At 36.1% G+C, this 27,088-nt stretch overlaps 1 protein-coding gene across 2 annotated transcripts; it reads left to right on the top strand.

Moving 5' to 3' along the window:
• Window positions 1-1,655: 1,655 nt before the first annotated feature.
• LOC306863700 (calcium-binding protein 1-like) lies at window positions 1,656-26,368 on the top strand. Of its 2 annotated transcripts, XM_079407201.1 has the most exons (8): window positions 15,260-15,608; window positions 19,435-19,593; window positions 21,408-21,438; window positions 21,758-21,901; window positions 22,159-22,268; window positions 23,306-23,380; window positions 23,465-23,537; window positions 25,340-26,368. In XM_079407201.1, exons 1-8 carry the CDS (start codon window positions 15,480-15,482, stop codon window positions 25,363-25,365), a joined length of 747 nt encoding a protein of 248 aa, XP_079263327.1. In that variant the 5' UTR covers window positions 15,260-15,479; the 3' UTR covers window positions 25,366-26,368. The 2 variants fall into 2 exon arrangements, with proteins under 2 accessions (XP_079263326.1, XP_079263327.1); XM_079407200.1 differs by lacking the exons at window positions 15,260-15,608; window positions 19,435-19,593 and adding an exon at window positions 1,656-2,331.
• Window positions 26,369-27,088: the final 720 nt, after the last annotated feature.

The following is a 27,088-nucleotide window of genomic DNA, read 5'->3' as shown; positions in this document are numbered from 1 at the left end:
TTTTTTGGCATTGAAGCTTTTGGTTTGAAGAACATATCTTGCCAAAATGCAATTAAATTTGTGAATAGATTTTTTTTCTTCTGTTTTCAGTTGTATTACTGTGCACAATTACTTGTTTTCCCTAGCAGTAGGTGAAACACCTTTTAATTTCACATATTTAAAAAGTTAAAACGAGTGCTGTCAAATGATTAATCGAGCTTAAACGCATTCAAAATAAACGTTTTTGGTTACATAATATATGTGTGTGCATGTGTATATTTATTATGTATATTTAAATACACACATGCATGTAGCCTACATATTTAAGAAAAATATGTTGTTTGTATATTATACTGTATGTATATATACATATATATATATATATATATATATACACACATATAACTATTTTCAAAATATATAGCCTACTGTATGTGTCTATATACATAATAAATATACACAGTACATACAATAAATGTACACATAGTACATATGTAAACAAAAGCTTTTATTTTGGATGTGATTAATCGCGATTAATCGTTTTACAGCACTATAACAAATTGTCACTTGTGTTTGTCATTTTTATAACTGTTATATTCAATACGTTTTGTTAAGCAAAACAAATTGATCTATGTTTGTATATTGCCATTAAGAGCAATTTATTAATTTGTACTCTTATATTTTTTTTACTGAAAATCTATTTATAAGCCAATTGATAGTTTCAGGCTCGAAGACTTGGAGGGAAAAACATCCATAGAACTGCAGCACAAGCGTGTCAATTTTTCATCTGTTCTCATCACCTCTCAGAAGAATAAAACAAAGGTATTTCTAAACAAAATGCAAGTTGTGGCCATTTGCAATCCATATTAAGTACCCGTGGCAATATTTCAATCATAAACAGTGCGACAAAACATTGTAAGACGGGAAACCATTTAATGTGAAACTTTGCACATTGCGTTTATATTCTGGCTTCATCTTCTTGCCTGTACAAAATATACATCATCAATAAGGTGTCCACTGAATCTCGCTTTTTAATACCTGCGTTTTACTACATTATTACTAGATGCAATCTGCGTAAAACTAGCTGGCGGTCAGTGGAGCTAAGCTTTCTCCAGGTGGGCGTTCCTATGAGGGTGTGACGTCACGTGAAAAAAAATCAATGTATGTATTGTCTATTGTATTTATTTTATTTTTATTGTTTTTATTTATTTTTCATTTTTGGACAATATTTAAACACACACACACACAAAACGCATTCTCAGATCAATGTCAATAAACAGCAAGGTTCCCAATGTGACTAAAAATTTACTCCATAACTGCTATTGGGACATGTTGTCACACGAGTTTTTTTTTTTTTTTTTTTTTTTTTTTATGATGCAAATGTTCAAGAACATTTTTGTAGTCAATGCTATGGAACTGCCTGTAAAGGTTGAATAGAACATTCTCATCAATTGCTGTCAATGTCTTTTTACCGTCACTGTCACCTGCGCACAATTCAGGTCATACTGTCATTAATATTTTGACGTCCTTTTATTCTTCAATGGTTTCTCGAGGCAGTTTGACGTAACTTTCATCCTTAGAGAGAAAGAGAGAGAGAGAGAGAGAGAGAGAGAGAGAGAGAGAGATTCACTTGTTAATGCTGAATTTTGGTGGCAGCGCGCGCTCAGTGGGGTCACGAGGGACCGAACAAACTCCGCGGAGGCGACCTGTGTGATGCTCTCGCGCTCTATAAAGTCCTTCACTCGGCGTTCACCGGAGAGATTCCCACCTGCCCAACGACACGTTTAAATATTCCGCCTTTATTACTGAGATACCTGACTCAACTACTTCACGAGTCTGTGGGGGGTCAAAATGAGCTCCTCGCTTCCAAAAAGCGAATCCACCACATCCCTGATCAAAACCAACCGGAGAGTCCGAGTGGACCCCGCGAGCCACCGCAACGGGCACCGGCACACGGGAGGCGGCGGAGACTCGTGCTGGACCGAAGAGTGCGATGCCACCGCTCGGAGACCCCTGTGCCAACCGAAACACGGACGAAAAGCAGAGAGGCTCCAGAATCCCCGCGGTCAGGATGGATATTATCAGGAGGATGGACCGGAACACCGCAAACCGCCACGGCACCACCACACCACTGACCCTCCGGTCCAACTCCACGGGAATCCCCGCACCAGCCGCACACCCTCGCCGACTTCATCCCTCTCCAAGCGCTCGGAGCAAGCCGCGCTGTTCTTCGAAACGAAGGACAAGCGTCAAAGCCTCACCTGTCCACCTCCAGCGCGTCAGCCCAGCAGCGCGTACAGCGGCGCGCTTGATGCAGACCTCCATCCCATAGTCAAATCAGTCTTTGGACAGGTAGGGTGACTACTGTGCTCTGCTACTAAGCTGATTCTTGTATCTAAAGTGACATGCTGTGCATTTTCGAAGTAGCCTACACTAAAGATGCAGTGTATCTACTCAAAAACATAATGGCAACAGATCACAATCTTGATTGAGCGAGTTTCAATCAAAAAGTGAATAATTTCAAATGAGTTAGATGGTTTTAAATTGTTCTATATTATGTGCGTCATCTCATGTGGTACATATATAACGTGTCCATGCACCAGGACATCAAGGTTTTTAGAATAAAATATATATCAAGGGAAAATGGGACAAAATGGTACGACAAAGTATTATCATTATAAAAATTAAAATTAAAAATAAGAAAATAAAATTAATATTACTAAAATATTATTATTGCAACAAATACTGTATATATATATAAATAAATAATAATAATAATGTAAAAATAATATAAATATATAATTAAAAAAATAATGAAAAAAGCATATAGCTATATATATATATATATATATGTATATAAACGAGGTCATAAAATTATTAATTACAAATATTTTTAGCTATTATGTTGTCACACTGCTGTAGGGTAACAATCAACTAATCAACTGTGAATCAACATCACACTAATTTTCTAAACATGACAACAACAGCAGTGTAAAACAAATTGGCAAATTGTCAAACCATAATTATTATTTATGCCTCGATGCATGCTGGGAAGACAGTGAATGGGACTGAACCATAAAAATTGGATTCACTCAATAATCTCATTATTAAGAATCGTTCAGATAGAATGATTATACCCTTTGTAAAAGAGTGTAGTCATTATTCCAAATATGTTTATATTATTCATATTATGTTAACACAAATATGGCCACAGAACATAGTATTATTGAAAATAAAATAATAAAAATAAATGAAACGCAACAGGTGGTCAGTGGAGAATTAAACAGAAATCCAACCAAGTTTGAAAAAGTCTTCTGCATTCTAGCTCTAGAGTTTGGATTTGTCTCAGACATTTAGGGCTCTACAAAGACAAATAAGTATTGAGTCACTTTATATAAAAGTTTCACTAAATGACTAATCATTTGTGAATGTTCTCGCTTATAATAATGCTGTCCAGCTGAATTATGGTTTATGACACTTCAGTGTGCATCACAGTGCCTCATAGAAGACGCTTTGAATGATGTGTAATTGGAGAGCATGTGTCTTTGGGGATATGATCTCTCTATGATCAGATAATGATGATAAAACTGAATTATGCATGAGTATTTGAGGATTAAAGTGAAACAGAAGTCTCAAAGATTTGCCAGGTTGAGGTCAGAGTTCACAGACAAAACAAAGCCTGCTGAGGAGTCAAATGCTTGATCTGACCCTACGCTGTCACATCTGAAGCCACAGCAATGTTAAATGACTGATGGATAACTGTTATGTTATATAGTGAAATGAGAGAAGCTGCTTGTAACCGCATACGTGGTGTAATCTGAGCATCATTTCTGAATCTCTGGTTATTCAGCTATTAACATATGAAATTATTTGAGATCTTTTGAAGGTCTACTGAAATTTTGAGTTTTATGACTCTTTCCATACTCTCATACAATGCAAGATCATTCTCTTCATCACTGTAATTTGATGCCACTTTCTCTTGTAGCGATTTGTATCGTAAAAAGCGCTATACAAATAAACTTGAATTTAAACTTTCTTTTTCTGAAGGACAATAATTACTGCTACTTTACATTTAGCTGACGCTTTTATCCAAAGCGACTTACAATTGCTATATATGTCAGAGGTCGCATGCCTCTGGAGCAACTAGGGGGTTAAGTGTCTTGCTCAGGGACACATTGGTGTCTCACAGTGGATTCGAACCCAGGTCTCTCACACCAAAGGCATGTGTCTTATCCACTGCGTCTTATCCAAATGTTTTGCAAATGAATGCAGAGCTTCTCAGGGGAACGCTATATAGTTTTGTAAGAGAATGCAAAGTATCTTCGGGGAAACACAATACTTTTGCAAGAGAATGCAAAAGCATTGAAATATAATTTTGTCCTCCTATTATTTTTTTATTTTATCACCATGCCCCTTTAGGGGCTCCGTATGAAGTGCAAAATAATAGAAAGAAAAGTTGTGGTTTGCAAATTTGTATTAATAGCAATGCTTCTGGCTGGAGCATAATTTGCACTTTAAACAATAAATTATTTATATAAGTTTTAGCTTTGAGGACATTCTGGTTTTGTCAGATTTAGTTGACTTCTGGAGACATTTTTGCCTCGGAAGTACAGTAAACAGTAAACACTCACTCACTCACTCTAACTGTCCTTATATGTGACCCTGGACCGCAAAACCAGTCATATATCACAGGGGTGTATTTGTAGCAAGAACCAACAATACATTGCGTGGGTCAAAATTATTGATTTTTCTTTTATGCCAAAAATCATTAGGCTATTAAGTAAAGATCATGTTCCATGAAGATATTTTGTAAATTTCATACCGTAAATATATCAAAACTTAATTTTTGATTAGTAACATGCATTGCTAAGAACTTAATTTGGACAACTTTAAAGGTGATTTTCTGAATATTTAGATTTTTTTGCACCCTCAGGTTTGAGATTTTCAAATAGTTTTATCTATATATATTGTCCTATCATAACAAACCATACATCAAAGGAAAGCTTATTTATTCAGCTGTATGTATAAATCTCAATTTTACACGTGAGTATAAATCTCAATTCCAAAAGATTTACCCTTATGACTGGTTTTGTGGTCCAGCAGGGTCACATACAGTATTAGTGAGGAATGAGGATGCAATGATTTTCATATGAAATTGAGATTTACTAAACCAATACCTTAAACCCATTCCTCAAACCTGTTGGCATTATTACATTTAAAGCAAAACATGACTTGACCCATTTATTAGCATTGAAATCGCAAGACAAACAGCACAAATAACAACACTTCAAATGTTGATTTTCAACGTTTCACTATATCTGTGAGCACATTTTGAAAGAATTATAGCCCAAGCTGAATACTCAAGCACGCAGGATTTCTTCATTACTCTGTGCCTGAGCTGGAATAAAACAAACCACAAATTAAATGAGAGTGAATTTGTTTAATTTGTATGTGAAGAGAAGGGCACTTATCTGAAAAAGCATTTATAAAGAGCTGAGTGAGTGTGTTAAACTGCAGTTTCCAAAGCCCATTCAGCAGTGTCATTATAATCAGCACAATTTTGATCAATCATTATAAATGTAATACAGGTAACAGAAATCACATTGTTACCAGAAAGCCTTTTTTGAGAGCTACACCTGATAACGTCACAAGATGCCAAGAAGTTTTTTTCTTACAGTCAGAAACTCAAGATTCAGTATTGCCAGGAACCAGGTTGAGCCGGTCCCAGTTTTGACACAGTTTTGTTTGAAGTGCCTCCCAGGCATCATTAGTCTTTGGCTTGTAAATATCACGCAGTCATTTTGTCACAACCCCTCAATGTATGACCTGCGCAAAAGTTAATAAGTATGCATGTTTCTTGAAGGAACATTCAGCCATGACTGCGATTGCGATGTCGTACAACATGTTCGCACACACATGAGCTCGCCTCGCATCCAGAAAAGCCCTGCATCTTAATGCTAACGGAAACACTGCTGTATTTATAGCACCGCCGTGTCTATTTTTTCCTCGTAGTGGATTGATATACCTCAAATGCAGTGTTTCGTATTTCCTTATGTAACATCAAGGCCTGCATACAATCCCTACAGAAATCATTCTCCACCAGCAGGTGCTAAATATAGCAGCTCAAGACCTGATTAGAGAGGAGAGGGGAAAGCTGTCTTTTGTGCTGGAGTGAAAAAATTCAAATCCAACCTGACACGTGGGGTTTGAAACCGTGAAACTGAAGTGTGGATTCGAGCGTAGCTCATCACCCTGTCGAGACTTATCTAATGTACATGATGACAGAACATATAGCCATGTTTGCACATTGGTTTTAAAATGATCATCAGTGTTTGACTGATTGATAAGTGTGATTTTAATTTTATAATCAATCAGGGCTTTAAATATGCAAGCAGTGTGTTATATGTGACCCTGGACAACAAAACCAGTCTTAAGTCGCTGGGGTATATTTGTAGCAATAGCCAAAAATACATAGCATGGGTCAAAATGATAGATTTTTCTTAGGATCATTAGGATCATAAGTAAAGATGATGTTCCATGAAGATATTTAGTCAATTTCCTACTGTAAATATATCAAAACTTCATTTTTGATTAGTAATATGCTTAGTAATATTGCTTCATTTGGACAACTTTAAAGGCGATTTTCTTAATATTTTGATTTTTTTGCAGCCTCGGATTCCAGATTTTCAAATAGTTGTATCTCAGCCAAATATTGTCCTATCATAACAAACCATACATCAATGGAAAGCTTATATATTCAGCTGTCAGATAATATATAAATCTCAATTTTGAAAAGCCTTATGAGTGGTTTAGTGGTCCAGGGTCACGTATATAGCTACTCTTAAAAGAAGGTTTAAGGTTTAGTTTAGATTCATATCTTCTTAAAGAACACTTTAGATGCTGAAATAGGGAATGAATGAAGAAATTTGGGCTAAAGTAATGCAATGAATCACTTCAGCATTAAAAAAGTTTCTTTAGATATGGCTCTAAATTCAAATGTTTTAATCGTTCATCAACCTGAAAGGATGTTTTATTTCTTAAAGTGTACCCTAAAGCACCCTAAAATGGTTCTGCTATTGCCAAAAAAGCTCTATAATCTGAAGAATTTAAAAAACAATACATTTACAGAAATCAAAAAAAGATTTATTTTTATTTTTAAAATAGGTTTATGGCTGTCAGACTAAAATTTCACTACACCTGTTACTGTACATACCCAACATACACAAATTTCCATTAATTTAATTAATTCTACCATTATACTCTTGCAGATAATAGAAATTTCTAAAAGCATATTTATAGTTGCTGACTGATCTGACAAACATACAAAAATGCGCACAAAATTGTACCAAAACGTATTATTTCAATACAGACTCTATGACTTACAATATTCACGTTTGTATTAGAAAAGAATGCAATTTGTTTTTCAACAGGCATGTTTACATGCATAAACCCTAAAATCACATCTGATTCACATATTCATATCTATTCCATACAAAACTTCAGCACATGCACATTTCAGTTGCTGCGTTCAGGACAGAGAAAGCCATAATGTCACTGGATTTAAAACTGATTATTTGGATGCATGCAAAACTGAAATCCTTTAAACAATTTACTGAATTAGCATCATCTCTTTTTTTTGTGCAGATGTTTTAAACTACAAGCATATCATTCCACAACATCTCCATCTGGTCAGTTTCCTTGTCGGATTCTTTTCAGCCGCTGTGTGTCGCAGAAGTCTTGTGCTTTGCTCACAATCTTCTTCTTCCTCTCTCTCTTTTTCTTGAGGCAGGAGAGATTAATATCCTAACTGTGGCATCACTTGACCTGACTTACGCTCACTAACAACAAATTATGCCACTAACCTGCTTTTGGAGATGTGCTGCGTACATCAAAAGCACAATTTTGTGCATCATTGTTTTCACGGTGAGATTTCAGATCAATGCCTGTGCTCTGCCAGCAGGGGCTGCCCGTCTTAGGTTCTCCGGCTCTGGCAGAGACACACAGCTACTTCTGACAAAATGACATTCTGTAACTCTTTGTCAAGTCGCTCGCATCCTTCCTCCCTGCTGGTGCCAAACTGGGATGGATGGATGCAGGAGATGGAGGTGCAAGGAGGAAGGAAAAGGGGAAGTGTGAGAGACCTTTATGTATTATGAAAGAAATATACAGCACTCAGTGTTCAGAATCAAGTGATGCAGAACCACTTTAGCTCTTGCCTCTCACTCACTTGGTTCCATTTGTGCTCATTCTTTGGGCTTTTTCCGGAGCATTCAGTCGCTCCCGCCCTCCCTCTCCAGCCCACTTGGGTCACACCGACCTTGCAAAGGGTGTGAGGAGGGGATAGACAGAGAACAAGAGGGAGGGCGGAAGGCAAACAGAGGGACAGTTGAAAGAACCGGGCTTAAATATGGGCAAAAGAGGATATGTGAATACAGGCGGTGTCGTAAATTCCACGTCATTTCTGTCTTCCATACAATTTCAAAGTCCTGTGCTATTTATAGGAGCCAATGTGTGTGTGTTTTTTTTTTATTCACCCATGGATTGCAGGGGAGGAAATGCAGAATTTCTAAGCCTTTCTCAGTCTGCGTAATCGAGAGAGAGAGAGAGAGAGAGAGAGAGAGAATAGACCTTGAAATTCCATCCTCGGCACATCCCAGAGGAACACGTTATTGCTTTGAGCTTGATCTTTCATAGCTCAAGAGACTTTATCGAGTTCTCACTTGTTTCATTCCTCAGGAGAAATAAAAAAGGTGATTCTCACAATATGCAGGTCACATTTCACTCCAAAACATTTTTATATATAAAATATAATGAAAAATATTATCAAATATAAAAATATTTTTATAAAAATCTATAATATATAAAAAAAAACTGAAAATATAAAATATGCACTCTTAAAAATAAAGGTGCTTAAAAGGTTGTTCACAGTGCCATAGTAGAACCATTTTTGGTTCCACAAAGAACCATTCAGTCAAAGGTTCTTTAAAGAACCATCTCTTTCTTACCTTTTTATAATCTGAAGAACCTTCTTTCGCCACAAAGAACCTTTTGTGAAACAGAAAGGTTCTTCAGATGTTAAAGGTTCTTTATGGAACCATTTAGACAAAAAGGTTCTTCTATGGCATCGTGAAGCACCTTTATTTTTAAGAGTGTAGAATTGAGTATAGAAAATATGCTAAATTATGTGGATAGCAGTTCAGATCATTTGAACTGACAAAAGTTCTAAAAGAAAACATGAAATCAATTAAAAATCTAAAATTAAAGATACAGTGTATGACAAACATTTTAATGTCATTAAATGTTAATGCTCCTAAAAGTACAGCTTGATTTTCATTTATTTATTTTTATGATCTTGAGACATTTTGCAAGATTCACGGCAAAATAGGCACAAATGATGCAATTGTCGACATATGAGTATAGAGCATATACAAAAATTATGTGGATAGCAGCTTATTCAGATCATTTGAACTTGCAAAAATTCATATTGAAATAACATTGTTAGATGTCTTCTGAAATCCAGAATTGGCACGCGGGCAAAAATGACAATAAATCGCACAGAAGTCACTTTTTTCATTTTTGTCCCTATTCACTGGTATTGCATGGAAAACAGCAAAGACATTTAGCTAAATTTCTTCTTTGGTGTTTCGTGAGTTTGGAAAAAACAAATAGTGACAGAATTTTCACTTTACCACAAGGCTCCATTTGCTCTGCATTTAGTCCATGTGAAATTCTTTCAATATTAAAGATATTCCATTTGCTAATTTTTTTTTTTTTCAAGATTCAAGGTTCAAGATTTTTATTTGTCACATACACAATTATACAGAGTATAACCAGCAGTGAAATGTATGTCAGGTCCGCTCCAAGGACAGTGCAATTATATAGAATACAAAAAACACCGAATGTACATGAATATTAAGAAAAAGAAAAGTAGAAAAAAAATAAAAGAATAAAATAAAATAAAAGATAAAAAATATAAATGTGCAGGTCAGTATGTTTGTTGACTTAAATAGCAATAGACGGAATGTGCAAAAAGTTGTACAGGGTATTTACATAGCAGCAATACGAGATAGAAAGAAATTATGAATAACTTATTGATATAGTGATATTTACATGGAGTCATGTGATGTGATGTTATGACACAGAGTTAGAGTTTAGGAGCCTGATGGCCTGGGGGAAGAAGCTCCTCCTAAGTCTCTCAGTTTTTGCCATCAGGCTACGGAAGCGCTTGCCAGATGGAAGCAAAGTGAGTAGACGGTTACCAGGGTGATTAGAGTCCTTGATGATTTTCACAGCTCTATTTTTGCAGCGTTTGAGGTAGATGTCCTGCAGAGATGGGAGAGCAGACCCTGAGATGCGCTCAGCTAAGCGCACAACTCTCTGTAGAGCTTTGCAGTCCTGATTGGAGCTGTTTCCATACCACACTGAGATGCACTGAGTCAATACACTTTCTATGGTTTTTCATACGACATCAGAACGTGTATTCAGGTGCTTTTGAACAAGCATTCATAAAAAATGTACTAAGAGCACCTATGTGTTTAGCACAAGTCTTCATAACAAAAAACCCGAGGCGAGTGCTTGACACTTGGGTACGGCAGGTGAGTGCAAAGCGTCGAGCACAGAGGAAGATGGAGTGAAACCAGAGCTAATGAAGCGTTCGGATGGGGAAAAGAACAACAGTTTTGAAGAGCTGCTACATTTTTGATGCTCTTAGAATGAATATTTCAAGAGAAATGTCTAATTCTGAGTGTAAATCCAGCTCCCCTTTGAGAAACCGACATGAAATGTGTATTAAAGCAAATAACCTATTCAATACTTCCCAACAGATCAGTGCTCACATTTCCTTCAGATACTGTAATAATCTACCTTTCATTCTATATTTTTAAAGCTTATGTTTTCCTGTAAATGTTCCCAAGGTCAGGGATGTTTCTTTGATCTATGATCTCGGAGGACGGCTCCTGTCCAAGCATGTGTGTGATTTTGTAAGCTGAAGCAGGAAGCTCAAGATGAACATGAACCTCTCTGCTCGTCTTCCTGTCTCTCTGGCTGCCTGTCGCCGTGTCCAACAGGATTATCCATGACCTCACATCTTCGTTAAAACGAAGAAGTACTTATTAACATTGCTGTCAGAATGATCCGTTTTGTGTGTGTGTGGCTCAAACGCTCGAGTTCCTGGAGCTCAAATGCAGAAGCGTGACGCCAGCAACTTCAAGGTCATGGGGTTTGTTTCTCTTCCTGATCTGCTTAATGAAAGAAGAGATACTACATGTCATTCACTGAACATACATTTAGCTGAAGAAACAAATGACATACAACAAGTAATTAATCATAGGAAGTTGACAAGATTGCAATATATTCTAAGATACATTTACTTAAGAAGCAATGACATTAAGTATTCAGAAAAATGTATCAAAATTAATAGTTTCTGCTGAAAACAAGAAAAATATCTGCTAATGGGGTAAGACAACTAATCTTGTTTTCTTGTTTTATATTTGTACTGGAAAACTACTGAAAAATACTAATTAGAGTAAAAATTTTTTTTTTTTTTTGCAGTGGCTAAAATATGTTTATCTGAGACATCACACCTGTTTCTGCATTAGCCAATCAGAAAACATCATAGCACTTTTCTTCCTGTCAATGATTTTACAGCTACTGACTGAAATACTAGCATAGTGCACAGTATGTTGTGTACTTCATACTACTTTTTAAAAATATGGTAAAAATTTGTTGTAAAAATAGTATCTGAAACAGCATGTCTATGCAATAATAAACAAGCTAAACATTAGTATGTTACACACTGTTGTCACTTTGATCTTGCAAAATTAATACCATAATTCTGTATTTTTAGATCAGTTTTGTGTAAAATATAATACATTTCGATCACCCAAATAAATAATCATATTAGAGATGTTAAAAATTCACGGTTGAATGTGATTATTAGTATTAAAACTATTAAAAACATTTGTCAAAAAGCTGAAATAAAATAAAGTCAAATGTAAAGAGTAGATTAAAACATAAACTAAACAAAAATTAGAAATGTTGGCAATTAACTGAAATTTCAGTTTGTTGAAGCACGAAATAAATAAAAACTAAAGCTGAGCTAAAAATAACTATTAAAAAAAACTAATAAAAATAGTAAAAAGCTTATTACAAAATTACTATTAATTAAATGGAAATTAAAATGAAAACTGAAAATATACAAATAAAAGTGATTTCCAAACATTAATAAAAACTATAGAAGTAAATAATACTAAAATAGCACTAGAAGTAGCACTAGATACAGCATCTTAATACTCTCTGAGGTGTTTTTATTCAGTTTAAGTTACCACAGGTGTGGATTTTATGCAGATGTGACTAATAAAATGCAGTTACGATGACATTAAGGGGCATTTTGGTAATTTCGGTAAACTCAGCATTTAGGGGGCAAGTCAGATTTGATCAGATTGACACACTGTGATTCTGTCTATTGTATGTTTAATGCATGCAAAGCAGCTCTTCAAATAAATAAAAAAATAAATAAAAAATGTTTTTGTGATTGGCTGAAACAGATGATGTCACTTAAATGTACACGTACAGTAACATCAGCTAAACAGGTTGTGATGAACCCAGCACTAAATCAGAACTGTTTATTTAACCTCGACACACTCCTGTAAGCATTACAGTAGTGGAAAGATGACTTAAATCACCATGTGCGGATGATTTATGCATACATGCACGCACAGTTATTAGTCTGAGCATGTATGGATATATGCGAGTGTGTGTGCATGTGTGCGAGTGTGATTCTGCGCTGCTGGTGCGTGTGCTCTTGCTGAGTTGACATTATGAGAGCGGACGGCGCCTGGCTCTGATTTCTGATGTGTTCTGAAGTTAACAATGAGCCTCCGGTGAAGAGGCTGGCTTCAGCTAGATGAATCATCCTCACCGACAGAGAGAGTAAGAGAGAGAGAGATCAGCCATACATGAGTAAACCCAATAGAACGGCTGAGAATTAATCAGGGAGGTTAAATGTGCTTACAACAGAGTTATTGATGATGCAGAGGAAAATTGATGTCTTCAGAGGTTGCTTTTTCAGAGCTCAGGAGTTCTCATCGAACTGGTGCTTCTGGTGGAGAAATTAGATTAGAAACAAATGAAGCAAATATTGACATACAGAAATATAAAATGAATGGGTAATCGAATTACATATATAATTTAGTCTGTAGGGATGTTGAAGATCATTTTTTTGTGCATTACTTGATATGTTCACTAACAATCACTTGCATCTTACTAACCACCCAGCATACAGCTTAACTAGTTGCTAAATACATCTAAATATTAGAGCATATTAAAAAAAATTGTAATTATTTTGAGTGTGAACATTAGGTTTGTTATAGATTGCACCTTATTTACAAAACACAATTAATATTGTGCAATTATAGCCTGCAGAAATGGGACAGTAGTGATTCATCAAAGAATGATAGCATTATGGATAGAAGCATTTTTTATTGCTGAAAACTCAAAGGAAAATTTAAAGAACTGAAGACTGTCAAAAAAAAATTAATAAATCAAAATAAATAAGATTTACATAAAATAACGAACAAAAACATCATCTTAATACCATACAAATGCCAGAATCTTTAGATAAATTTAATTTAAATCAACTTAAATAAAATTAAAAATAACACTCTCCTTCACTTTTCAATTTGTAAAACTCAAAAGTTTACAATGGGTTAACAAATGCATTTAAATTGTATCTTTTTTTCCTTTAAAAATATAAATAAATAAATGAACAAATAAATAAATAAAAACTGCATATGTACATCTAGTATACCAGTAGTATCCCTAATGTTATGTCATAAACTCCAAAATTAACTGATTAACTGGCTAATTAAAGTTAATTTAAGCCAAATTAACTGAATTTTTAAGCCAATCATACATATTAGACGAAAAAACACTGCTAAGAAGAGCATTAGAACAAGGCATATATCCAGATTTTGAAGATTTTAAAGAGCCAAATCACCTGCTTGTGTTTCAATAGTGGGTGTGTTTGTGCTCTTACCTGATTTGCAAAATAATTTGCTATCATGCTAAAACAATGCATGTAACATATCCAAATAAACATCACTATCATTTTTATTGAAATCCCCTCTCAGAGTTTGATTAGGGATACACACTTTGGCCGATAACCGATAGCTGGGTTCATTTTTGAAGCCGATAATGATAATATTGGCTAATGTTAAATATCTAGATTTCTAGAGGATTATGTTTCAAATGTCATCAAACATCCAGTCCAGTGGAAAACTATTGGGACCAAAAAAAGTAAATTATGCATGCCTGCTTTCTTATAGGCTATTTATGATCTTGTCGTTTTGGCCAAAAGTCTCCATTTGCTCTCTATTTCATATCACTGCTGTCTAGGAAATACATTCAAGATGTTAAAGATATAGTTAAAAAAAAGAAAATTCTGTCATCATGCATAATGTAACCTGTGTGACTTCCTTTCTTCTATGGAAAATAAAGAAGGTATTTGGAAGAATGCTGGAAACCCAACAGCTTTGGTGACCATTGACTTCCATTGCATGGTCAAAGACATTTCTGAAAATAACTTCTATGTTCCAGAGAAAAAAGTTCATACAGATTGACATAGAGGTGAATAAATAATGCCAAAATAAATACATTTTTGAGTGAGCTATCCCTTTAAAGAACTAAATTTTTTTTGTTTCTTATGAATATAATGAGATGTGAAAAACAGACAGAGCGAGGTGAGAGCGGCCTAAACAGGAAACGAACGGGCTCAGTGGGCAAGTGCCAGCTCAGCGGGTGAATTCTGGGAAGGGCTTCCTGTCCTCCCCTAATAACCTGCCGTGGCCTTCGAACGGTGCGCTGTGATTTGGCAGCCTTGGTGCATCCGTGCCCGGTGCGGCCCAACCTCACCTTTTCACATGCACCTTGTGTGTTTCGCCGGCCGGTGTTTGATCTGAACGTTGGCCCTCATAGCTGGGCGGCACGACTACACGCCAAGTGTGTGTATTTTTAGCTCCATAGCCCCACATCCGTATGTGTGTAATCGACTGTGTTCGTACACGCGCGCTCGCCAGTGTGTGTGCTTTTGGATTAGTGTCTTCAGCATCTTGCTTGGGGGAAGGTGATACGCTCGTCCGCACAAGCCTCTTTGTCTGTTTTTGCCTTGTTTGGATGGACGACTTTAAAACTGAGCAGATGAGAGTGAGGGAGAGAGAGAAAGAGGGAGGGAAGTGAGTGAAAGAGAGAGTGGGGAAAACGAAGGGAGGGTGAAAGGGAGAGAGAGAGAGTGCAAGCAAGTGAACAAGCAATCTTGGCTTTTCTCTTCTGAGCAGCCCTTCACGTCTCCGTTTTCTGATCTCTCCATCCACTTCTTCACTCCTCCCTTCCTGTCACCCTGACATCTGCATTGCCACCCCTGGATCATCTACATCCTTCCCGTAAAATCCATCTTTCCTAGAAGATAAGCCTGCAGACCTCATCTCACCATCCGTAATCCATGCATGGAGACATGTGGACCCTCACACACGCGCGCAAGCGGCTGCATTGACTCTCAAGCGCGTACAATTAGCAGAAGGGACTTTACTATGGGAAACTGTGTTAAATCGCCGCTTAAGAATTTCTCCAAGAAGGTAAGATGCTCTGTCTGATAGCTGAGAGTGTGTGTGTGGCATACAGACTCAACCCAGACTTGGACTGTTTTGCATTGACTGTCAGAGACGAGTTTAATAGCCATGCTCTGAATTCCTCTACACAACTGTATACAGTATCATCATGGTAATTCTCAAAGAACACTCTGGACTGAGTGAACCTCATCAAATTGTTGAATTTAGAGTTTGTGCATGCTAGTGTAGACAACTAGCTGTTGTATTTTGCTTGAAAACCTAATGAAACCAAGCAAAAACATTAGTATAAACGGACTTGTCCTGCATCAGGATGTTGGGTGTTTGGTTGCTATCTTTGACCTTGGAAATGGTGTACGTTAATACGTTTAATGATATCCTAGATCACACTGCTTTAATGTACTTGCATTTAATGAGAGTAAACCGTAAAGTTCTTGACAATGACGATTGAAGTAGCTTCTGAAAGTTCTGAAAGTCCTCTGAAGTTCTTCTCAATCGTCTCTAGATGACTTGAGATGTATGCGCTCAAGGATTAGCGCTGGTGCCTGCTAAGAGCTTCTCTCCCAATGTGCCCAATGGCACAGGCAGGTTTCTTCGGAAAAACGTACGAGCTGGCACCTTACAGCCTTGGCAACAGATGGAGTGTGAAGGTCATGTGCAAATAGAGAGGGGATGTTTGCAAAGACACATATGTGCATGCATCATGCTGCCATTACATTATAAAGGCTTTACCAATAATAGCATAGAAGATTAGGCTCATGGCAAGATTCAGTATACGAGGCCAAATGAAACTGCTAGTGTGTGTTTGTAAGTGTATACCTCAGTTTTGCCCACCAGTCGGATGCAGATTACTTTAGCTGCATGTGGTAGGACAGGATAACAGGAACGGATGAGAGGGGGAAAAGAAGATCTAATGCAAGAATATGATACTTTAAGACAATAAAATCAATTTGATGTCAACGTAAAAAACAGTTTTACTTACGTAATCTGTATTTGCATGTAAAACAGGATATTCAGTTAGAAAAAAGTGGGACTTTGGTTATTTAGAAACTGATTAGATCGTAAAAAGAGAGCAAGTCAGATGGCTGGAGGAAAGGAGTTGAACAAATAAAGGATACGTGAAAGGAAAGTTGTTTCAGAGGCAGAGCAAGTTTTTATATTTTGATGAAAGATTACAATTGCTGCATGCCAATTTGCCCTATATATATACTATGACTTAAAAGTATGTATTCTCACTTTGTGAAAGAAAAGTATACACTTTTGAGTGTATAGCAGAAGAGATTTTCTTTATCTATATTTTTTATCTTTTATTTCAGCTTCATTTATTATTTTAATAGTTTTAGTTAACAATAATATATTATTCAACAACTTGGAGAGAAACATATTGGAGAGAAAAGAAGAGGCACATTGATCTGCCAGTCGTGGATATTTTTGCATAATGATGAATTTATAAGTTAATGGACAAACCTCTTATCTTTATGAAAGTTCACAATGCAGTTGCAGATGACATAAGTATTTTTCATCAGATTAGATGCTGTTTATTAATCACTCATACTCCTTTATTTTAAGCTCTCTTCTGTATGTCTTGGACATCCAACCTGTTTGTAGCTTTATTATTACTTTTTATTTGTGTTTGTAGTTCTGAACCACATCCTTCTCCAAAGCGCAATGGGTTGTGGGCAATATTAGCCATTGGAGTGTGGATGGATCTGCACTTCAAATTTTCAACGGAAATTGTAAAATATGCGGTACCTTTGGGATACTCATTTCAATATACTACAATTTGGGGCAAACTTGAATAGTATTTAGGATGAATAGTATGCAAACTGGGACACAGCAAAATAAAAAAAATAAAAAAAATCCTCCATTGAAATAAGACATTTTTTGATTTCATTAGTTTTAATTTCATTATTACTATATTTTTTTTAAAGATTTTTTTTTAGCATTTTTTGCCTTTATTTTGAGAGGACAGTTAGTTTACAGGAAGTAAAGTGAGAGAGAGAGAGAGAGAGAGAGGGGGTATGGGATCAGAAAGCGTCCACAAGCCAGGATTCGAACTTGGGACGCCCGAAATGCAATTGCACTACATGCCGGCATGCTGCCCACGAGGGTGTTGGCGCCAAAAGTTTTGATTTTTATGTTGACTTAAAGGTCATATGCTAAATTGGTGTAGGATTTACTTTTTCAATTTTCACTCAGAAATTGCTAGTAAATTTCACTAATAATTAGAAAGAAATGGCAAGTAACGTTGAATTAAACATGGACATTTTAAAGTAGAAAGAGTGAAATAGTGTTTTATTGTAAAACATACTCCAGTAATCTTCTAATAATCATTTACAGTGTACTACTATCTAACTGAAATAGGCTACTTAAATCATTTGAGTCATAATTTATAACTATAAAGGCAAATGTTTATGGTTTCAGAACATTTCAGTATATATATATATATATTTCATATCTGTTTAGTTGACGTCAGTCTTCTCTTTAATTAACCCATGGGTCTGTCTTTAATTGGAGAGATGCTCTTTATGAGTTTGTGAGTTATATTCTGCGTGCTCTTCACCTTCTCTGCCTGTCTGCTAATTGGTCATTATAATGTGCTGGCTGACTGGTTTCATTCATATCCTGATTAGCCCTTGCTAAACATGAGCAGTTTTACGTTCTCAAAACATACTAGCCTTCTAGGTTATTTGATCATCTACTCTCATAATGACGTTGGTTAACCCACATCTTCACCCTTCGATGATCAAAATGCCAAACATAGTGAGTTTCATTTGTTAGAGCAAGCCGAGAACCACTTGGATTTGGATTTAAAACCGTTTTAACGCAGCATGATCATTTGTTTTCATGGCAGCAATCAAATGGCATAGTATTGCGGCAGTTCGCCGCGAGTATGAAAGTGGATGAATTATTCAGTTTGAATGATATCTGATCTTAAAGGTTCTGTCAGTTGCTGAGAGGGAAGAGAAAATAGAGGGCAAAGTATGGCTCGATGTGATTTACCCAAGTAGGACATGTTCCTGGCTCAACAGCCCTTGTTGGACTCGGAACAATGTTCCTGTCAAACAACCATCGCCCTAATGGTACATTTCATGCAAAAGTGGATGTGGGATATTGTGACCTGATATCTCTGGCTTCTGAATATATAGCATGCAGTTGTCTGGTGCTTGAGATTAGAACCAGAAAAATTAAATGAACTTTGACTCATTGATGCATTTTATTTGTTTAAAAGTTGATTAGTAACTCTTTGGGTGCCACTATGTTCATGTCATACAATCTTAAAAAATATGATTAAATGAACGTTGAGGCATAATTTAGTTTTGTGGTGGCGTTCATGTGCGTTCAACTCATGATTTGAAAGCACCATTAAAAACCATCAAACACCGATTAGACACCTACTGTGCTTCCTCTTTTTCCTTTATGTTGCATCGGGGGCAAAATAAACCTTCCTGTGTTAGTCAGGAAGTGAAAAGTAGAGAGAATGAAACATGAAACTGTCAAGAGAATCAATTTTATTCCAACTATAATCACTCGTAAATAGGACCTTCCCAGGAGGACCTGAACAGAAGAATGCTGATACAGAAATATTTTATACTCGGGTAAATTACATTAAGCACAAAGTCTGAAGGTAGAGCTCAGCTTTGTTTTCTAACTGTCTGATGTAGAAGCACGTAACAGAAAGAGCCAATCGATTGACCTGACGGCTGACTGAATTGACTGACTGACCCGTCCATCCAATGTGTCCAGCAGACATCCATGTAGTTTCTAATTGTGTCTTTACGTTCACTCTTCACTTACTTGTTTGGGACTGCTGGGACATGACGGCCGCACTCAGGACCGGAAGCGCAGCTACAAAGCAGTGCAGTCATGTGATGAAGGGGTGATGTCTGGAGAGGCCCTCGCGGCCTTGGCTCAGAACTCAACATACATGCACAATGTGCTCGGGCCTGCCTGCATCTTCCTCCGCAAGGGCTTCGCTGAGAGCCGGAAGGCTGTACGTAAGTCAGGACATGCACATCTACACACACATGCCAAGGCAAAAACAAGCTCTGGCTTATCTTGTGAGTGGAAATTTCAGAATTCAGGGCAACAAACTCATATGCATTGAATATTATATTCATCTTCAATGAATAAATGTCTTGTATTATCCCGAAAGAGTTTATTTTGCAGTATTGACTGGCTGACTTTACATATTCAAAAAACAAAATAGACATTTAATTATTGATTTAAATTGAAGTTATTCTGAAATTTGGTATAAAGTTTCTACATACAAAAATATTACAGTATTTAACATTGCTTTTCTTGTGGTATGACATTCTATGCTATCTATTTTAAACAGTATTTATTTTTTGCAATTCTTGTATAATTCTTTATGCATACAGCTTTTATGAACTCACTGAGAGATTACTATACTTAAATTGTAGATATTTGTCACTCCACAGGACAGTTTCAAATGGACCAATAAAGGGAAATAGTGTTTAAAATGGACAAATATGACTTAATGAATCTTGCACTGCATTTCAGCAGCAGTGTTTCCCTGCTGTTGAATCTTGAGCGGTGCAGCAAAATAAATTTTTTTTACCTGAGCTGTGAATGTGATGCAATATCACATAGTCTGTACTGAATGTGATAAATATATACTTACAGATAATGGCAAGAAAGAAATCTCTCTTTATTGATTTGACTTCACGGGATGCAGGCATAAACAAACATACAATACCTACAACTTGACCATTGTAGTACAATTCATAAATGAATGAAACAAATGGTTCTTTTTAATGAATCAAAAAAGTGTAGTCTGATTCACATTCGAGTGACTGTTATGAGCTGGTTCTTTTTAATGACTCAAAAACACATAGCGTGACCAATGTAGTCTGATTCCTGAACAAGTGACTCTGATTAGCTGGTCCTTTTTCACAAATCATACATAACTGCGGCCAGTGTGGTCAATGTAGTCTGATTCCTGAACCAGTGACTTTTATGAGCCGGTCCTTTTAAATGAATTAAAAAACATAGAACGCAACCAATTCTCAATCGACTGACTGGTCCTTTTTTAGCCAATCAAAAACATATATTGTGACCAATGTAGTCTGATTCTTGAACGAGTGATTCTTATGAAACGGTTCTTTTTAGTGAATCAGAATCAAAAATATACAGTGTGATCACTGTTTGTACTGAATTACAAATACAGCACGACCAGTGTAATATACTGTATACTGAAGCACTGATACACTTTCAAGGCTGTTCTTCTCAAATGCAGACATTTTGCAGACGGTCATAAAGAAGCAGTGCTACGTGCTTGGGTTTATATACGAACTGCTGGGATCTGCCTTTATTAGCCTCTGCAGGGGTCTTGGGTCAGGCTCACGTGATTGAGTTCTTCTGCAGGAGCTCAGAGAGTGTTTGGAGGTGAGCCCTGCATGCGCTCATGTTCGAGGAGATGTGTGAGCAGGGAATGCTGGGATCAGAGAAACTAGTGGCTTGAGCTGATTATGAGAGATCAATCCTGAGTTTATATGTGCTGTTCCAAATGACTTAATCCAAGTGGGAAGATCGAATTTAAAAACCAGACATTAATTCCTTTAGAGGCAGGGGAGAAAAACCCTGAAAAGGTTGGGTGTATTAGTTTACACGTGCCATTGTGATCATAATGCTGTAATGAGTTTCTCTCTAGCAGGAAATAGTGCTTAGAAATGACTGTATTCTTCTTCAGAGGAGGAGAACGCCAGCTGACTTGTGTCATTAATGGAACGAAATTGCACAAAGTAGCATGTATTGTCGGTGATTACTTTGTTTATTTTGTTGCAGAACAGAGAGCTGAGACCAGAGGAAATGGATGGTACGTTCTAAACTCAACTAGAGTCAGAATGCTTAAGTGTTTTGATCACATGTAATTTCTGACATTTCGAAGTGCAAATTCTATAATGTGTCAGTTGTTCCATTTTAATTTGAAGAGCTTTTATTACATTGTGAATAGAAAAGGTTTGCAATGAAGTACTCAGTTACAAGTGTTTTGGTCATTCAGAGATGCATTGTTGTGCTTTGTAAGTGCTTTGTAATTGACTTCAAAATTGTTTTGAAAGCAGAGCGCATGAGAGAACTCCAACTCCAACTCTCTCTGTCTTCTGTTTTTCCTGACCTGGTTTCTATCTTCACAGAGCTACGAGAAGCCTTCAAAGAGTTTGATAAAGACAAAGACGGATTCATTGGCTGCAAAGACCTGGGGAACTGCATGAGAACCATGGGATACATGCCCACTGAGATGGAGCTCATCGAACTGAGTCAGCAGATCAACATGAACTGTACGTAACAACATGTTTTGTTCAACATTTATTTAGAAATGTAAGTTATATAGGGCTCTGTTTAGTGCTGCCTACATACACTCTTAAAAATAAGGAGGTTTTCACAGTGATGCCATAGAAGAACATTTTAATGATCTAAAGAACCTTTTGTGCAATTGAATGGTTCCATGGATGTTGAAGGTTCATCACGGAACCAAAGATGCTAATAAAGAACGTTTGTGGAAGCTCACTAACAGCTTGTGTCCTTTGTCTTATAGTGGGAGGACATGTGGACTTTGAGGACTTTGTGGAGTTGATGGGCCCCAAACTTCTGGCTGAAACGGCAGATATGATTGGAGTAAAGGAATTGAGAGATGCTTTCAAAGAGGTGAGGTGGGCCTGCACAATTTGTGGGAAAAAAAAGTAAATTGTGTTTTTTTCCTGATATATTGATTTAAAATGCAATTAAAAAATAATAATTTTTAAAAATGCAATTAAAAAAACTTAAATTATAATTATTATTTATTATAAAAATGACTAAAAAACTAAAGAAAAATATACTGTAAAGTAAATTATTGAGAATTTAAGAAAAATAATATCACCATAATTTTATTTTACATCACAACTGTAAAACTACAATACCAATAAAACACACAGCACATACATTTAATATAATCACAGCCTTTACGATTAGGCAATTGCACTAAGCCATATTGATTTTATTTCAAGTAATAGCGGTGCTTTTAAAAAGGTGAGGTGCAATTTTTTCTGATAATGTAAAATGTACTTTAAAATGTGATTTATTTATTTTTAAATGTTCCGATTTTTAAAAACAATCTAGGCTTGATGTGCTTGTTTGTAGGCCTGCACAATTTGGCCATAGTAAAATAATAATAATAATAATAATAAATTGTATTACTTTATTATTATTTCTAAATAAAATATAAAAATAATAAAAAACAAAACAAGAAATATTACTACTGAAATATTTCACTGTAAAATTAATAATAATAATAATAACTGTAAAATTACAATACTGATAAAACGTGCAGTGTATATATTTATGTATATATTTATTTATTTAACACACAACCTTTGGGATTTGATAATTGTACTACGAAATCTAAGCCATATCACAATTTTGATTTTGTTTCAATTAACAATGCAGCGCTAGAGTGAGAGGTGCCAGGTGACGCGACACAGAACAAAAACAGCACACAAATAAAACGGCAAAAAATAAGCCGTAAATATGCATGAAGAAGTAACATTAGACACAGAACACTTGCTCTCAGCTTAAATGCACATTTCACTTCGCATTCATGGTAAAACATAGTAAAATTGCCCAAAATTGTCATGAAGAACAGGAAAGTATGCTCGAATACATTTAAACCTCTTACCGCTCTTCTTTTGTTCCCTTTCTCTCAGTTCGACACCAACGGAGACGGTCAGATCAGTACAGCAGAGCTAAGAGAGGCCATGAAGAAACTGCTGGGCCAGCAGGTGCTGTTATTTACTTTGCTAAAAAGCTTTTATAGCTCTCATCCAATTCCCCTTTCATCCTTCTATTGATTCTTATTCCCTCAGGTGGGTCACAGAGATCTGGAGGACATTCTGCGGGACATTGATTTAAACGGAGATGGGCACGTGGACTTTGAAGGTGAGCCACCTTGTGTTTGCTATGCTAATTAGTAATGCTAATTTCACTGCCGCAGTGTTTTTATTGCTGTGCTAGGTGTAGAGAATCGGTTTATTTATTCATGGGAGAAAATGATCGTAGTGATCTGTCTACAATAATCCAAAAAATATTACATTCACGTTCCCTTCCGTGTCTCTTGTCAATATTTTGGAATGCACAGTAAAATTTAATTATGGAAAATTTGTTAATCCCAAATTTAATTCGTTTTTTGTTCTCATTTTGATCTCAAAGTTATTAAAGTAGCAATCAACCTATTGAAAAGTACATTTCTTGAGGGAAAACGGATTTTCCTTGCTCTTTTGGAGGGACAAATACATAGACGTACTCTAGTGTTGACAGCGCAAGCTCTTCAGTCTTACCAGAATGTTTATTGAAACTAATTGCAAAAACGGTTCTGTCAGAAAAAGTGGAAAATTACTTTTTTTGGAAGAAACCTTGACTAACAAAAGTAGATTTAAGAAAAAAATGCAATGCAAAATACAGACTGAGACAAATGATCCCTATTTTTGGATCCATTATTATTTCTTTTGCTCCCTCTTGCTGTGGCACACAGTTTAGCTGCTATTGAATCTCATCCTCGTGAAGGCGGTAAAGTGACAGTAGTAGAGCTGTCAACCAGATTATCTCTTGACCACGGGATTATTTCACCTCTCAGATTAACCACGCTCAAAAAGAGCATGAAAACGGCAAGGACAAAAATAGCTAGCACTGTTATTCTTGCTGATGACTGGAGGTGTGACAGTTGAACCTCCTCTTGTTGTATTAGGAGCTCAGGCTAACTTTGACTCATCCGAGGTCAATAGTACATTTGTTTTTGTTTTTCATGTTTTTTTTTTCTCTCTTTATTTTTAAAGCAATAATTTATAGAGCAGCGGTTCCCCAATGATGGGCTGCAATCCAAAACTGTGTCACAGACAGCAGAGAAAAACAATGCAAATGCAAAAATAATACCACACTAATAATATAATTATGCAGAGTTTGGATAGCAAATTATATGCTCTAAAAGGGAGAAAAATGGGTTGTTGTTCATGGCATAACCACACACACACACACACAAACAGGAGACAGTCCTATAATTTTCTACAATTGGGTGTAATAAATATACTGACACAAGCGCATAAATTGTGATAACGTGTTGTGTCACCACTTGATGCCCAATATAAAATCTGGATCCTTAAGCAGTGGAGAACCACTGTTATACAGTTTTATTAAATTTTGGACATAGACATCACAATTACATTGGACAAACCATATGCATTTGCTTAAGTTTTTTGGCATGTATGCTAATTTTCAACACCTGTGCAAGGGAGGCTTTAGAAAAAAATAAAAACAGTAATAATAACAATACACAAAAAAATGTATAATAACAATGCTAACAATAAAAGCAATAAAGGAAAAAGAGAAAATATACCATGGAATTACAAAAGAAAAAAAAACATATATTCAGAATGATTTATATGCATAAGCAATAGAGTAAAGGCAACATGATCAGACAATATCCCAGTGGCTACCACTGTTTTGTTTTTAACCATTGTTTAAGTCCTCTCTTAAAAACTTTGCCATCAGTCTCTAATTTGAAATTAGTATTTAAAGCATTCCAGTTTTGGCCCCTTTGCAGAGAAAGCAGACTGACCAAAAGAGGTCTTATACTTTGGGACCAGACAGTCGCCACTAATAATGGCCTATGAGAGCTCTGGCACCTACAGGCTAATTTAGATAACTGACTGTTTAAATAAAACAATTTCTGGTCTGTCTTCTATTAGAGTTTGTGCGAATGATGTCCCGCTAGAGGAAAGGTGGACAAACCACGTCATACTGGATCTCCTGTGCTCCGGCATAGATAGAGGAGGATGGAGGAGAGGAAAGATCAGGAGGAAACGGAAGGAGCCTCACAAGAGGAACTTCTGGAACATGGCCTCTGACCTCAAAGCACATAAGAAAGAACCCTCCAGAGCAGCTTTCGTGAAGCCCAGAAGCCAAAAGCGGGAACGAGAGGACGAATCTGATTCTAATACTGTGATCTCTGAAATATATTTGTGTAACGGGGTTTTTTCCTCCCAATATAAAGCCTGCGAAGGGTCTGATGCAAAAAATAACCAATCAAACCAGCAACTGATCAAATCAATTTAATTTACTGGCATCTCACACCTACTTTGTTACAGTAGGGAGCATCAGATAAATTGCAATAACATTGCCGTTTCATATTTAAGCTATTTATTAATATTTGTAAAATCTAGAAAGATGAGTGTTTATAGTTTCCCTTTAAAAGACTCTGGCTGTTTTACAGTAGCCTATGATAGATTATTACTCACAAATATTTTATTTTATATATCAATGTACTGGGAAATGCTGGAAACTTTGCTATCAATCATTTGCTATTATTGTACAATACATCGGACCTATGCACTACTGTATGCGTGGACATATTTTTGAAATGTAGAGAAAGATTTGCCATAAAAAAAAAATTAAAATATTAAATTGCCCTTGTTTGCACACTGTCTTGCATGAATGCTAGTGCTGATACAATGAGTCAACACAGCCGAGTAGCCTACACTTGTGTAGTTCTGTCATGTATTTAAATGTTGTAAGTTTAGTTAACAGTCCAACAAGCATCTTTGACCTTAATACACTATTTGAGATGTACTTTGTGTGAGTGTGTGTGAGAAAGAGCGGTTGGATTGAATTTCTTGTATCTTATTTGTGTGATTTCTAGTTTGTCTTACCTGAGTTATTCTATGCATGCCAAAACAACTTTTTGTAGAGTGTAGATTTCATTAAAGAGTTGTACAATCAAACAGTTTCTGTTTTGATCTTGTATTTTCCAAGCCTTCATTTGTCAATAATAAAGCAATTGTATTATTGAGCCATATCTACCTTATAAGAATGACTTCCGTTGCGTTGTTATTTAGCACAAACAGTCCCTTATGCTGGTTGATTTTCATATAATTTTAATGTATTATTGCATTCATAAACACTGGTTTGTAGAGCAAATAGTTTATGTTTGCACTTTGTTATTGTTCTGGTAATTTGACCTATAGCGTCTAATGAACTGTAAGTTTCGCACATTTACAGAAAATAGCTTACGTTCATCTGTCAAAATAAGGTGGAAATGCTTTTGCTGTTATAAAGTGCAATCGACTAGTTAAGTGTCACATGTTTGTGTTACCTGCAAACACACTTTTCACACTCTCTCTAGATGTTTTAATGTTTTCTACCAACAGTGCACACACATATCATATCACAGTCATTTTGTGAGCCATGAACATTTCCATCACATCACAAATTGTGCAACTTATTTTTAACATCTTTGGACCAAAATGGTTGATTTAATTAAGGCTGAATTCAAAGCTGACATTAAATGCATCCTAAATACACCAAATTAATTAACATTTTCACACCTTTTGCACAAATTAAAGAATGACGCACAACAGACTCGCAAGAGACTTTTTTACTATTTACATTTTACCTTTTTGTTTTTTTCTTTCTTGTCTACATCTCTTCACTGACACTGT

Source organism: Barbus barbus, assembly GCF_936440315.1.
Source record: "Barbus barbus genome assembly, chromosome: 45".
Taxonomy (NCBI): domain Eukaryota; kingdom Metazoa; phylum Chordata; class Actinopteri; order Cypriniformes; family Cyprinidae; genus Barbus; species Barbus barbus.
Note: the sequence above shows the minus strand (reverse complement) of the source record. Positions and strands in the feature narration are given on the sequence as shown.